General features: G+C 46.7%; 1 protein-coding gene across 3 annotated transcripts in view; it reads left to right on the forward strand.

The window, feature by feature from the left end:
* TLN2 (talin 2) overlaps positions 1-15,056 on the forward strand; it is a 456,139-nt gene that overhangs the window by 368,783 nt on the left and 72,300 nt on the right. For all 3 annotated transcript variants that reach the window (XM_068552880.1, XM_068552889.1, XM_068552896.1), the window contains 5 exons: positions 2,756-2,896; positions 3,362-3,543; positions 4,652-4,784; positions 7,124-7,225; positions 11,484-11,654. In XM_068552880.1, the coding sequence (XP_068408981.1) occupies positions 2,756-2,896; positions 3,362-3,543; positions 4,652-4,784; positions 7,124-7,225; positions 11,484-11,654 (729 nt within the window). The remainder of the gene's footprint in view (positions 1-2,755; positions 2,897-3,361; positions 3,544-4,651; positions 4,785-7,123; positions 7,226-11,483; positions 11,655-15,056) is intronic.

Genomic DNA, 15,056 nt, shown 5'->3' on the forward strand with positions numbered 1-15,056 from the left:
GCCATCTCCAGAGTGGAAGCAGCATTCAGAAAAGTGAAATACTGTCCATGTAAACAAACCATCCTTTCTGATGCTCAATTCTTCCTTTGGAGGAAATGGCTTTTCCCTCTTGAAAATGGAAAACAGTGCTGGATGGGAGCTTGGCGTTGTAGTTCACGGTCCACGCTATTCAGGGTCCTGCCCTTGACCCGCAATGGGCTACATGATATGTGATCTTAGGGCCCAGTCTCAAAAAAAAAAAATCCTTTCTTCATCCTGTTGGTGCAGTCGATGAAACTGCACAATTAGAAAACCATTCCTTGGGATTGACCTGGGGTAATCATCTTGTCGTTTTTAATAAGTTCACCTAAGAGTTGGTGGCATGATCAGACATCTGCCTTCCTAATAGGCCGAGAGTGTTGTAGACAGTAGAACAGAGGATGGGAGGAGTGTGGAGAGAGGTAAGCAGCAGGAGAAATGGGCAACACCACTGAGGGGCTCGGCATCTTCCACTGAGCTTAGAAGCCCTCTCACTCCCCCTGGAGGGGGTGCGATCGGTGCAGCTGGGATGCGAGTTCCTTTGATGCCAAAGTCCACTCCTGCCATCTGCCTGCTGCAGTGGTCCGCCTGTGCTGGGGCCGCTATTGTCAGGCTCCTGCTATGCGGCACCCAGCCGGCCTCCCAATGTGTGCCCAAATTGCTCCAAAGCCTGGTAGGGCCTGACCTCAAGGAGTCAATGATGGTAATAGTGCAACAAGATGAGAGCGCCCAGACAGTCCACTGCCATGTCGCCAGTGCGGTGCTTCAGTGGAGGTAACAGATGCTAACTCAACTTTTACTGAGTACGTGAGTGGAGTCAGAACTGAAGCCATAAATATGAGTAAGTAGCAGGCAGTGGGCCTGGAAGAACCCCAGAATGGGCGAAGTTAGGGTCAAGGTCAGTGCCTATCTGGTGGAGAAGGGCATGAGCAGAGGCAAACTATGCACAGTACTAGTGAAGACGGTAAATTAGCCAGGCTTATGGGAGCTCCTCAGAAAATATTAGCATGGCGGATGTGTAATTACTGCCCCAAGCTGTCAAGACTTGATTGGAATATGGTTGTTATTCAAGTAGCCTTTAAACTAGCCGTGCCTGCCTACTCTTGCCTTATTGAAAAATGGAAATGTTCCCATCTCAGATCCAGTTTGTTTTGTAATTGCTGGTGCCTCCGGTTTTTTGTTCACTAATTGTCTAAATTGACTTTTATATGTTGCTCATAATGGTTAAATTAAAAGTTTAATTCGTCATTTAACAGAGAAATTTACGTTCTTCGACAAACATAACTGCCTTCTCAAATGTTGCCCTTTGCTGGGAGGCAGCGGTGCTGTCACTGGTCACAGGCCATCGGTTCTAGCAGCCTTGTGCTTGAGGAGCTGCAGTCCGTGGTTGGGGAACGTGGGATCCAAGTGTTGACCCTTTGTGGGGTGACCTGGCATGCATCACAGGCTGCTTTCCTGGCTTGTCTTCTCTGCAGGCTATTGATCGGCAATGTGACTAATCATTCAGTGCCATTGTATTACTGCTGCTAATTTTAAAAAGAAATAAACTTTGGAAGCAAAAGATACATAGATAAAAAACCCCTGTGTGTAGAGCTCAGTGAATTTTCCCATGCCAAACACACCTAAGTAACTGTGGCCAGATGAAGAGACAGAACATGGCCAGCGCCCAGAAGCCTACTTCTGCTCCTTCAGTCTCACTGGCTCCAAAGGGTGACCTGACAGCTAACACCCAGAATTAGTTTCACCTGTTTTAGTACTTTTGCACAAATGGAATCCTATAGTGGGTATACCCTATTGTGTCTGGCCTCCTTACCGAAATACTGCATGTGTGAGATTTGTCCATATCGCTGGGAATAGTTCTAGTCTGTTTTTTCCCATTGCATTCCATTTTACTCATTTGAAAATGACAGATACATAAGCCCTCCCTCCGTCAGTCATTCAGGGATATCCAGGTAAAAATAGCTTAAAAGAAGTTGAAAGTGGTACACAGTGTAAGATATTTTTATAGTTTGGCAAGGAATAGACTTAATTGGAGTGAAATGGAGGGGAAGAGCCAAAGGGTTATAGTCTCAAAAGTAGGGAAGAGGGGCTTCCCTGGTGGCGCAGTGGTTGAGAATCTGCCTGCTAATGCAGGGGACACGGGTTCGAGCCCTGGTCTGGGAAGATCCCACATGCCGCGGAGCAACTGGGCCCGTGAGCCACAATTACTGAGCCTGCGCGTCTGGAGCCTGTGCTCCGCAATAAGAGAGGCCGCGATATTGAGAGGCCCGCGCACCGCGATGAAGAGTGGCCCCCGCTTGCCGCAGCTAGAGAAAGCCCCCGCACAGAAACGAAGACCAACACAGCCATAAATAAATAAATAAATAATTTTAAAAAACAACAACAACAACAACAACAACAAAAAAACCCTGAAAAAAAAAGTAGGGAAGAAAGTGGCTCAGCCACAGGGATGGGCAGCGTAGCTCAAGGGGAGAGAAGAGGAGGCGCTCTTTGAATCACGTTAAGTGGGGAGTGGATGGGCTGTGAGGTCAGTTGGCCTGTGAGCCACACACTCAGCTTTATTTCTTACCATTGCTCACTTAGCCCCTCTGCTTGATGGCAGAGATCCCTTCAGTCAGTTCTTATTCATTGTTTATGGATTCACCAGACATTTTCAGTATTCCCATTAAACCACCTTCTTTTCGCTGGGTGGTGATTGCTGCGGCCCAGGAGTGATCTCTGTGTTTTCTCCCATCAGGCTCTGGATGGGGATTTCTCTGAGGACAACCGCAACAAGTGTCGAATTGCCACCGCCCCCTTGATCGAAGCCGTGGAGAACTTGACAGCGTTCGCCTCCAACCCTGAGTTTGTCAGCATTCCTGCCCAGATCAGCTCCGAGGTAGGGAATCCTTGCAGCATAGGTAATACTGAGGTCTCTGGCTTGTTCTGTGTGGCACTGAATGGGCATGAACACTTAAGGATTCCAAAAACTCTTTCTGTCAATATGTAGGGCACTGTTACTGTTGTCATTGATGATACAAGCAGAGTTCATGAAACTCAATGTCTGTACATCACTTAAGAGGTAATGTCTTGGCTTTATATGTTGAGAACAATCTCTGTGCATAGGTTTGGGGCTGATTCTTTCTTGGTATGTGTCACACTCAAAAATAATATTTAAGGAGTGGCATGGCCCCAGGTCTTCATCATCCAGGCCCCATGTGAGCCAGCCTCCATGGTTCCCTACCCTCTGTCTCCTTTCGAAAGACAGAGGTAGTGACTTGATAAAGAACATGACCTTCCAGGGTCCAAGTCATTCACTTAGTCTGTGTGCCCTGCCCTTGACCCTTCTGCTGTTTGGTCCCAGGGCTCCCAGGCACAAGAACCAATCCTGGTGTCAGCCAAGACCATGCTGGAGAGCTCATCATACCTCATCCGCACTGCACGCTCACTGGCCATCAACCCCAAAGACCCGCCCACCTGGTCTGTGCTAGCGGGACATTCCCACACCGTTTCTGACTCTATAAAGAGTCTCATCACGTCTATCAGGTTAGTGTCTCCTCCAGAAATTGCTAGCGGCCTGCATCCGACAGGGCAGGAGGGGGATAAGCCCATCAGGACTTTTATTTAATAGCAACGTGGTTGATCACTGTCATCATCTTTTTCTTTACCTCTTTGGGACCAGCGGTAGCACTTGTCACAATAGTAATAGCTAACTATTTATCATATATTAGATACTATTCTAAGCATTTTACCTGTATTACATTATATGTTCATCACAACAACCTTGTAAAGTAGATGCTGCTATTGTCTCTCTTTTACTGATGAGAGAATTCAGGCAGAAAGACATTTAGATAACATTCCCAAGGGCATCCCCAGGCATGATTGCTTTAGTCCCAGTCTTTCTAAACATTGTACCATATTGTCGATACCTAGGAGATTAGGCAGAGAGCACCACTGCTTATGTAGCAGGATTTGGGGTTACCTTACCTTGATAATAAGACAAAAAGAATATTCCAGGTCCCAGAGTAACTCTGGGCATCTCTAACCTCCATGGTGATAATAGGAGCCTGAAAAATCATCCCCTGAGTAGATAAAACATTTTTGAAGTTGACCAAAGTTAATTACCCCACAGCATGGAGTGCATGCCTTTCCTCAGGTATATTTTGTTTTTGAAATCGCTTTTGAAACTTAAGGCATTTCTTTCTTAATGCCTTGCAAAGAAAAATCCACTAAATATTTTAACTCCTACCACAGCCCAGGACGTTTTCGACTAGTATGCAATGTAGAGAGCATAGTATATTTGCACTGGAAATAGCACTGACTTTTTTTTTTTTTTTAAATGAGGGTCCTATGCCTAAGCCAGTGAATGGAGAATCCAAGTCCAGATTGTTTCATTTGCAGTTGCCTGGCATCAGCCTGAGATGGCGGACAGCACCCTACCCTTCCCACCAGAAATAGACTTAGCACAAGTGTTAAGTGAAGAAATGCCTGGGCTATGCAGAGAAGCATTGCCAAGCAAGGGTCAGGAATTCACTCCCTAAAGCAATCGAGTGGGGTAGAAAGTAGACAGGGGCTCCTGGCCCTCCAGTGCTGGAGCAGGTTTTGGGACTTGTGCTCTGTGGAGTCCGTGTTCTACTTGCTGTGTCCCTTCCAGGGACAAGGCCCCTGGACAGAGGGAATGTGACTACTCCATTGACAGCATCAACCGGTGCATCCGGGACATCGAGCAGGCCTCGCTGGCGGCTGTCAGCCAGAGCTTGGCCACGAGGGACGACATCTCCGTGGAGGTATGCAGGGCTCTGTGGCCAGCTCGGAAGCCTCTGGAAGTACTGAAGAATCCCAACAGCAGGCTTTGGGGATGGGGGAATGGCACCAACACGTTTTTGATAAAGAGCTTCATCATTGGGCCACCTTCCCCTGGAACCAGCCTGGGAAGTTTTTGGAGGGGGTAGGGCAAATGCTGAGCAGAGAATGATGGTTTGATGAAGGAACACATGTACTGCGGGGGTGGAAGGTTCAGATTTGGCTGAAATTTGGAGGGAAATGATCAGTGTCAGGTAAGCGTGTGTCAGTCGGTGGGGTTACCATATTCAGTAGAGCAGACCTAAGCGTGTAAATTTTGAGTGCTTCCCTGTCATATTTCAGCACTTTTTTGACTAATGGGCGAATTCAGCATTCAATGCTATGTGTTTGGTCCATGCAGAGATCAAGGATTCTGCCCTTGTTACTCAAAATCTAGTATTGAGAGAGCTTTTGCATTCTGTTAATTCAGAGCCACATTGCCCTCTCTTGCCCATTTTTCCAAAGTTGAGAATAGAATTTTCCTACTTGGCTCCTTTGAAGTTTTTCTGTTACCTGTCCAAAGGCCCCTGATTCATACTTCTTTCTTTCTGTTGAAAGTGCCTGACACTCAGAAGGTACTTAGTAAATATGAATGGTCTGTTGGCTGGTGTTTCTCTCCTGAGACTGAACTCATCAACAATGAACTTTGGCCCCTGTCTGTAAGCAGGGCCTGGAATTGGAATTGCTCATTTTTATTAATAGAACTGTCTATTTCACTGTTGCTTCACCCGCCTCCCCCATTTCCAAGGAAAGAAAGAAGGAATATGTATTCTCATCCTGTGCGGAATGTTAGAATTATCGTTAACCTGTTATTAAAGTAGAATATGCATGCAGAACAGTGTGCCTGTCATACGTGTGCAGCTTCCTGAACTCCCACCAACCAAGCACACACTGTAACTAGCACCCTGAGCAAGAAACAGAGATGACGAGCGCCCCCCTCACACCCCCATCCTTTCAACACCATCACCAAAGCATATCCTCTGTCTTGACTTCCTCCCTGGGAAGAAAATCCCTCCCCTTTATCTGCATGTGCTTCCTACCTATACCATATTTAATCTAACAAGCCATCTGCAGTAAGACGACCTTGCTGGGATAGTCTTGCATTCTTGACTGTAGTTACATTGTGAGTGGGAAGATAACAAGTAATTTGCTAAATAAGACCCTTGGAAGTGTGGAGGTCTCTCTCTACCTGCCTCCATCTCTCTAACTTTTTCCTTTTTTTTTTTTACTTTTTCCTTTTTTTTGTTTTCAAGTTTGCGGGTTAGGCTGTTCCTCTCATTGACTAAACTCTGCACAAAGCCCCCCAGCCCATATGCAGTGTTTTTCGGTGGGAGAGTAGCCTGAGTCTCATTTCTATGAGCAGGACATTGTCACTTTGTCAGGAGTCACCCCATTCCGTGCTGATGAGTGCAGACCTAAAATGTCCAGCCTTCTGGTCTATTAATCCGGACTCTGTGAAGTGCAGAAGCTCCTGTGCAGATTTCTACAGAGGGATCTGATCTTTCCCGCGACTAGTTAACCCTCTCCATCTTTGAATTCCCCACCCCCTTCACACTTCAGCATCATGCAGATACCTTGCCCCGTCTCTTTATAGCATGAGTTCAGTTCTTTGGGATGGAGAGATTAAACTGTCTCTCAGACCTGAGAAGAAATGCCTTGCTGGTGCCATTTTCAATAATGGTATCCGCATCACCAAGTACAGTGAACAGAGCACCTGACCATAGCCTAGTGGGCATTTCACCTGGCATTTTCACAGTGCGCTCTCTGGGAAGTAGTCCTGCTTTAAGAGAGATGATGTCATTTTTACGTCACCCTCCTCCCCACTCCCCGCTTAAGGGGTTCTTAGTTCTGAGGACACTGCAACCTGGATGTTCCCTCAGACCCCACCATTAGCTACCTCCATGTGGACACAGTTGTCTTCCCTTCTTGGAAAGCCACCGCTGTTCCAGCTTTCCAGTAATTATGCTGAATAACCCAAAGTAAAGATACCAATAGCATCAGTTGTTACTTATGGTTGCCAGGAGTGAGAAGCCAGTAGGAAATGTGTTCCTGGGGACTGCTCATGTCCCTCATGGATGGAACTGTGGGGAAGAGGGGTTTAGCCCAGGGGAGCTGAGGGTCGCTGGGATGGGGAGGGGCAGAGCAGTGGCTGGATGGCACACCCAGGCATTTTGATATCCATTTCTTTCGGCCTCCCTTATCTTCCACATGGACCTTTTTAAATCAGTACAACTACGTGGGGAGCTGTTGTAAGTTGAACTTGACAGCTCTCTCTCCTTATCAGGCCCTGCAGGAGCAGCTGACTTCAGTGGTCCAGGAAATCGGGCACCTAATTGATCCCATTGCCACAGCAGCTCGAGGAGAAGCAGCTCAGCTGGGACATAAGGTAATGGGCACTAGGGGACCCTGCTGAGGGTGTGTGAGAAAGAGATGGGGGGAGAGTTGTTATTGATTTTGTTGTTCTTGTTCCCCAAAGCCTCAGGGCAGGTGTTAGGGCCGGGTCAATGCTGGCTGACACGAGAGAAAATACCATTCAGCCTCTGTCAACATCTTCTCCAAAAATGACCACTTCAAGGATCTCTTTTTACTTAGTTAGCATTGAGACAAAAGCTACAGGGAGATTTTTCTGGTAGTGTTCAGACTTTGCAGTCGCCAAGGCAGTTTTCAGTCACCTATCACTCTTGATCTTCGCGGGACAAGCCAGAGACTGAACTTGGCATTCCTGGCCTGGTGTCTGTCATCTTTTGTCCTGGCTGGCCAGCCTCATTCTGGTGTGTTTAGGGCACGTTTTTCCTCCACAGCCTCTAATATAGTGTCCATTTTCACACGCGAGGAAGCAAAGCAAACTTGCAAACTTTACCCTCGACAGCTGAAGCTTCCGTGTGGCTACTCTGCCAGCCCTTCACCTGAGCGTTCATACCCACATGGTTGCAGGTGCTGCATCATGTTCTGCCTGTTTGGGGTTCATTTTGCAAATCCTTCAAGGAGAGTTGGCTTGTCAAGCAGCCTGTGCCTCGGCAGAGAGAGGGCAGACATTGGGTTTTTAACAACTTGCAGGATTTCCTAGCATTTATCGGTGCTGCCGTCAGTATTGATGTGCAGATCAAGAAATCCAGTAGCCAAAATCATCTCTGCAGGTATTGATTTTAGAAAATCAATATTCCTGCTTTTTCCAATACAGAATAGCTTAAGGGCCTACTAAGCTTCCTGCTGGCTCCAATACAGAATAGCTTAAGGGCCTACTAAGCTTCCTGCTGGCTCTAAGGAGAGGTGTTTGAGGTTTAAAATGGCCAGTATCTCTCTGCCATTGCAAGTGTGGTAAATTTCATTTCTCACCTGAGTGCCTTTATAATAAGAAAGGGCTTGTCCACCTGTGTGAAGCAGTTTGCAAGGGCGGGGGTGGTGGTGGTGCAGAACAGGCCTGGAGGCTGGAGCACCGCGTGGGTGACTGCTGTGGGGACAGTGAGTTTGGCAGAGAAACCGAACTTCTGTTCAACAGTAACTTTTGATTCCAGTAGGAATTTCGTAAGAAAATATTTCTAGACTCCTAGGGCAACATCCTTGTCTCTGCCCTTACGTTGTTTAGTGTGGAAGATTAATTCCTATGTCAGTGCGTGGCATGAAAAGAAACTTTATTTGTGTCACCTGAGTTATCAAGTTACTCTGGTCCTTTGGCTAAACGAGTCTCACCTTCTGAAAGGGAGTTCTGGACAAAGGCAGCCTAGGGGGCCTCTATCCAGAGGGGTCGTGGGCTGGTGGTTGATGCCCACCTGGTTCCAGTGCTTCATGACGGTGCTCAGGTGGGGTGCCAATTCAGCAGCTTCAGTCCCACTTGGGAGTGATTGATAAAGGCAGATTCTCAGACCCCGCCTGGCTTGGTTTCCCACGGCTGCTGTAACCAAGTACCACAAACTGGGGGGCTTAAAACGACAGAAATGTAATCTCTCACAGCTCTGGAGTCCAGAAATCCAAAATCAAGGCGTTGGCAGGGCCACACGTTTTTTGGAGGCTCCGTTCTTAGCTGCTTCCAGCTTGTGTTAGCGCTTGGTATTCCTTGACTGAATCTCGCCAGTCTCTCTCCGTGGTCACATTGTCTCCCGCTTTTCTGCCTTCCCTTCTTCTGTTTCTTCTAAGGACACTTGTTATCAGAATTAGGGCCCACCCAAGCAGTCCAGGCTGATCTCATCTTCAGATCCTTAAACACAACCTACAAAGACCCCTTTGTAAGATCACCTTTACAGACTTCAGAAATTTGGACATGGACATACCTTTTTGGGGGTCACCATTCAACCCACTCTGCCATCCTAGGCTTAGGGACTCAACATCATATACCAAATACTCAAAATTCAGTGTTATTTTAACTTCTGTACTAACTCAGGTGAGGAGGTTTCCTGTTCTGTCATGTGTCTCAATAACAGGAGGTATTAGAGTCCTTGCTAAACTTCCTAAATACAGGAAAAATCCCATCCCTTCCAAACCTTTGCCCTACAATATGTGAAGAATTATGACCCCTAGTGGGTGTGGAGTGCTTACTACATAGAGGCCTGTACTGAGGCCTTTACGCACACTGACTTAATCCCCCTAAAATTTTAAGGAACTTAGTGCTATCACATTTTACCAAGGAGGAAACTGAAATTTAGTAATAGGAAGCAATTTGCCTAAGATTGCTTAAAAAGGAATTGGCAGGGAGGATTCAAATCTAGCGGCTTTGAAAGTAGAGCTTCCTCTCCACCCAGCCATCCTCCCTCCCTGAGGAAGTCGGGCACCTGTTGAGTTGTGTTTACTTGTGCTCAGCACACAGCAACCCTTGACATTTTACAGTTGCATTGATAAAATGTACTTTTAAAATAATAAAACAAATCGAGAAGACATGTTGGATTCTAACATGTTTAATGCATTAAACATTTTGACTCCTTTAGTAGTCAAAAGGGACCCCTCCTGAGCCCTGACCCCTGATGACCCATCACTGCAATTGGTGGTGACACCACCCTTCCTGGGGAAGACGAGATGAAATCCAACGCAGATATGCAGGGCTGTCCCCGGGGATTATGCAGACTGGGCCTTACACAGAGGTCTTTGGCCAAAGCAGGGAGCCAGGCAGGACGGGGGGTGGGGGGGGGGGTTGCCGCCGGAATCCCGCTAAGTCATGTGCCTTGACATCGATCATGTCTGTCCAGAGGATGGGGAGCCCCTTTAAAATTCATACAAAGCACCATAAGGGCCAGCAGCAGCCTTGTTCAAGTGTTTTGAAACCCATCTGTAAGATAACTGTAATTGGGGATAAAACAATTACAAAGTATGTTTATTGTTAGCTGATAGTCTTGTCTCACTATTACCTTTAATGAACTTTAATATTTTGGACCTTCACCACCACCCCCAACTCCCACCCCCTGCTTTGTTGCTGACCCAGTGACTGCCGCTGCCCATGTGAAGCGGCCTTCCTGCCTGCATCCCCCTCACCCTCATTCTTCCTCCACATCATGGGAAGAAGCATTAAGGGAAGCATTAAGAAGCATTAAGTTGCATTAAGGGAGTTGAGGGCTATTTCCATCAGGTGAACTTAAATACACCTGATGGGAATAATTTAGCAATTAGTAATTGCCACACAAGATGAGGAGTTGAACGGAAAAGTGTGATCAGTGTCATCGTGTTTTATCCGAGGGGGAATAGATGACGGTGTCTGCAGCAAGGACAGCAAAATGTTAAAATCTGATATTATGGATACTAGGTAGATGGTGAGCTTTGGTGAGCATATACAGTCAGCCCTCCGTATCTGCAGATGTCGAACCCACAGATGCAGAGGGCCGACTGTACTACAGCATTTTATATAAGAGACTTGAGCATCCGTGGATTTTTAGTATTCGTGGGGGGTCATGGAACCAATCCCCTGCAGATACCAAGAGACAACTGTATGCACCATCGATGCTGTTACCTACTGGAGACAGGCCTCTGCTGCAACAGTGCTTGGCTGTCTTTAGGCTTTTTTGTTCTCCCAGGTTGGGCTCATCATAAACAGCACATCTTGACTGATGGGAAATCATTTTTGCTTTTCTTTTTCCAAATCCACGGTTTGGTCAAAATACTTGAGGTGGAGGGCAGTTGAGTTGGCTTCCTAAAATGCTTTTGAGGGTGCCTTTACTCTCAGGCTGCTTTTCTCAACTGCCATGCTCCCCTGCCCCTCTTCTATAACCCTTCCTTTTGAGTTTGTAAGATGCTCGCCTTTGGTTCTTTCAAAAGCTGTTCTATTTGTGAAATTAAAATTAAGATTTGTAAAATTCTCACACCTAACTGTGGATCTCAGAACAGATTTCTTAGCACTTCTGCCATGATCAGAGACAGACAAAGAGCTCCCCAGAAGAAGAAAAATCCGAACAAGAGCTCATTAATTACAAGTACTCTCAAAAGTAAAGTTGAACAAGGAATAAGGTCTGAGGACCTAATATGTATATAACATGGTGACTGTAATTCGTAATACTGGATGTAAAGTAGAAAAAACCAAAAGTGAAGTCCAGCAGATCTGCCTCTCCCTGTGACTCATCCCATCCCTGTTCCAGCCCCCTTCCCAGCAGCCGGGCCCCTAAACGAAACACAGTATTTACATGTTGCATCTGGGGCTTTTTTTTTTTTTTTTTTTGTCTTGAAAGGTGACACAACTGGCGAGCTACTTTGAGCCCTTGATCTTAGCTGCAGTGGGTGTCGCCTCCAAGATTCTGGACCATCAGCAGCAGATGACAGTGCTGGACCAGACCAAGACGCTCGCAGAGTCTGCCCTACAGATGTTGTACGCAGCCAAGGAAGGCGGAGGCAACCCCAAGGTACAGCTCAGGTTGCTAGGGGCTCACTTAGGACACTGAGAAGCCAGCACACGTTCCTCTGTATCACGTCCCTCCAGAGAGGGCACCTCCGGTTTTTGGATGGTGGCATTTGATTTTCCATTTAAAAGTGGGAAATAATCTTCTCTTGGCCTTCCTGGGGATCTTTAAGAGGAAAACCAAGAAATGCACACAATTAAGGCTGATTTAGAAGTTATTTTTTTTTTCCATGACAGTGTGCGTAGGTAAGCATCCTTGGGAAAGAAACATGTATTGTGTGGTTATTACAGTAATAAAAACCATAATACCTGCCCAGCATCTGTTCAGTGTTGACACAAAGCAAACCTCTATTGTTTTCCACTAAGTGTCGTTTCTGTTCCTGGTACTTAAGTTCAAAGAGAAACATGGTCAAGGTCACCCATGGCATGTGTTGCTATTGCCTTGGGGACAGTAGTTTAATATGAAAATCTCCCTTGCCAGTTTACAGGTGGAACATTTCTTCAGCCTGATGTGTCACCCAGGTACTTTAAGTGGCCAAAGATGGTGACAACGTGTCCTTTTCCCTCGAGGTCAGAGAAATTGTCAGGGATTGTTTTACTTGTGAAACCAGCATGCACCTTAAAGTTTCCTCAGGGTTCTGGAACCTGGAGAGGGGGCTGGAGGCTTCTCCCACCGCTTGTATCTTCTAGGAACTGCCTCCACACGATCATCTGATCTTAATGGGTCTTCACCTAAGCAGACTAACTTGAGAGAGCACTCCTGGAAAGATTTGTGTAGCATACTGACCTACGAGCTACAAGGATCCATTATATATATATATATATATATATATATATATATATATATATATATATTTTTTTTTTTTTTTAGTGTGTTTTGTTGTATGTCTAAGATCTTCAAATCAGTCACGTGGTATAGCAGAGAAGACTCTAGATTGAGTCAGATGGCAAAATAGTGATTTCAGAGCTAACAGCTATTGCGTGCCGACTCTGTGTCATTTATTACATCTTATACCCTCATCTTATGTAATCTTCATAGAAACTCTATGACGTGGGAAGGTTCCCACTGCACGTGTGCAGAAGCTGAGGCTGCCCTGCCGAGTTGTTCGAGATCACGGGCGAGGTGCACGTGGGGTCATGTGGAAACGCAGGCCAACTCAGCCCGGAGCAAGGCCTGGGCGGGGTCACGGAAGGAGGCAGGGAAGAGGGACAGCATCTGCAAAGCACAGATAGGGTTATAAAAGGATTGTGATCTCTTTAGAAAATAGCACTCAGTCTGGTGTGTACGGAACGTGCCGAGTGTAGGGACGATGGGGCGGGAGGGGAGACTGGGCTGTATCATGACAGGCCTCCTCCTGCACGCGAAGGAGCTGGGGCTTTCTAGTGAGCAGTGGAAAATGACGCAGCCCATCCGTAGTCTAGAAACGCCATTCTGGAAACAGCGCAAATAATGTCCTGGACTTGCATTCTCTGTGTTCAGTTTTTCATTCATGTATCTGGCAACTCGTAAGAGATTAATTCTGGGGATGCTAAAAATTCTGAGAGCCAGCCTTGGCCCTCAAGTTGTTCTGAGTTTTCTGGCAAAAAATTAAGTCTGGTTGCTGAAGTGGTGGGCAGAGCAAGAACAAGAACACCCTTTGGCTGTGAGAAGTTAGTGATGGGTGCCCCAGAGTCGGGCCCCCGCCCCTTTTGCTCCCTCCCTAAACTGGAGCAGCTGGGACTCGCCTTCCAGACCCAGTTCTAGGTTATCTTTTCTCCAGGGCTGTTTACTGCCACATCTCTACGCCTAACCTGAGGGGGTTTCATTCTCAGCAGAAGAACTCGAATTAGTAGGTTTCTGGATGTTTAAGAGATTAGCACATCTGCTTGGACTGCAAGTTCAGAGCTCCTCGTGGAACTCTGTTGTATGCCAAGGAACCTCATGGCTGGGAGCATTTGTAGTCGGCACTGTAAGCTTTAGAATGACATCCTTTGCTTGGAGGTGCGGGCTGGAGAACAGCGTGGAGTAGTTCTCAGTGAAAGACCTGAAGCACCAGGTGATGAACTAAGACATGTGATGAGTGACAGCAATGCAGGAGTTTACTTGGATCCTGTCACTGGCAGCAGGTACCTGTGCTGTCTGCAGACTGACAGGCTTGTCACAGGGTGCCTGGGACACTACAAGTTGGCTTGAAGGCCCTTTTCTAAGAGGCCTAGTGCAGAGACTTAATCCCCTTGGGTGCTGTTCTTTGGGCAGATGTTTACTAGGTGTTACTTGCTACGTGTTAGGTGATGTATAATACGTATGTGTTAGATGTCATAGTCCTTGTCTGCATGTGGTCTAAATGTGGTTAAATGGTTTTCAGTGTCTTTTATTTGGTGAGAAATAGGATAAGCTTTGGGGGCCAACATATCTGGATTTCAAATCCCAGCTCTGCCTTTTGCTGGCAAATAACTTCATTTGTTTCCTCATCTAAACAACAAGGTTGGTAATGAATACCTCCGGAGTAGTTGTAGAGATTATATGAGATAATGTGCCTGACGTAGTGGGTGTTCCAAAAAAAAAAAAAAATTAGAAAGTAACAGTCCCAGAGCCTGGTGTTAATGAATCACATGAGTACAAGACATTTGCTCTGTGACCTCACCCTCATCCCACTGAGCCCCCTTCTACACTCATTCTGTACCTCCAGAGCTTCCCCCGCCCCGCTCACCCCTCCCCCCACTCACCCCTCCCCCACTCAGTTCCCTCCTCCATCCTCCTTGAAGGGGCCCCTCCAGCGTCTGCCTGTAACACTCCAGCAAATATGCCACCTGTCCATTGTCGGGCAGTTCTAATTATTAGCTGGTTTTTCCCCTCTACTGAAGTTGAGATCTGCCCCCTGTAGCCTTCTCCCATTTTCCAAATTCCTGTGATGTCTATGCCTGCTTTACTGGGCTTTGTAGTTGAAGCACTATAGTAAAGAAACAAGGCTCCCTTGGAAGTAGACTTCAGACACGTTTCCAAAAAAGAACAGAGTCTGATTCCTCTCCTTTGCTGCTCTGTGAGGAGCAGTAAAAAGGATCCCCTCCAGATTCTAAAATAATGACCTCATTGTTGAGCCTGCTGACTCCACTTGCCAGACTGCTCTTGGTTGGTTAAGGCTGCCTTAATTGAGAGCCTACTGTGTCTTTTGGGGTCTGAAACTAGTGTGCTCAGGCAGCCCATGTGTGGGATTTGGCCTCAGTGGTGTGATCCAGGTGAGGTTTGCCATTGGAGTTAGAGGACACGGCTCTGGGTAAGGCTTGGAGTAATTGGAGGAGGCCTCACAGCCTCTGAGCTGACCCTTTAAGGATCTGTAAAAACTTAAACATGTGGAGTGAAGGAGAGCAGGCCTTCTAAAGAATTCCTCACCACGAGCAGATGGGAAGGTGATTAACTTCTGGGACA

The sequence above is a fragment of the Eschrichtius robustus genome, chromosome 1 (genome assembly GCF_028021215.1).
Source record: "Eschrichtius robustus isolate mEscRob2 chromosome 1, mEscRob2.pri, whole genome shotgun sequence".
In the NCBI taxonomy this organism is placed as follows: Eukaryota; Metazoa; Chordata; class Mammalia; order Artiodactyla; family Eschrichtiidae; genus Eschrichtius; species Eschrichtius robustus.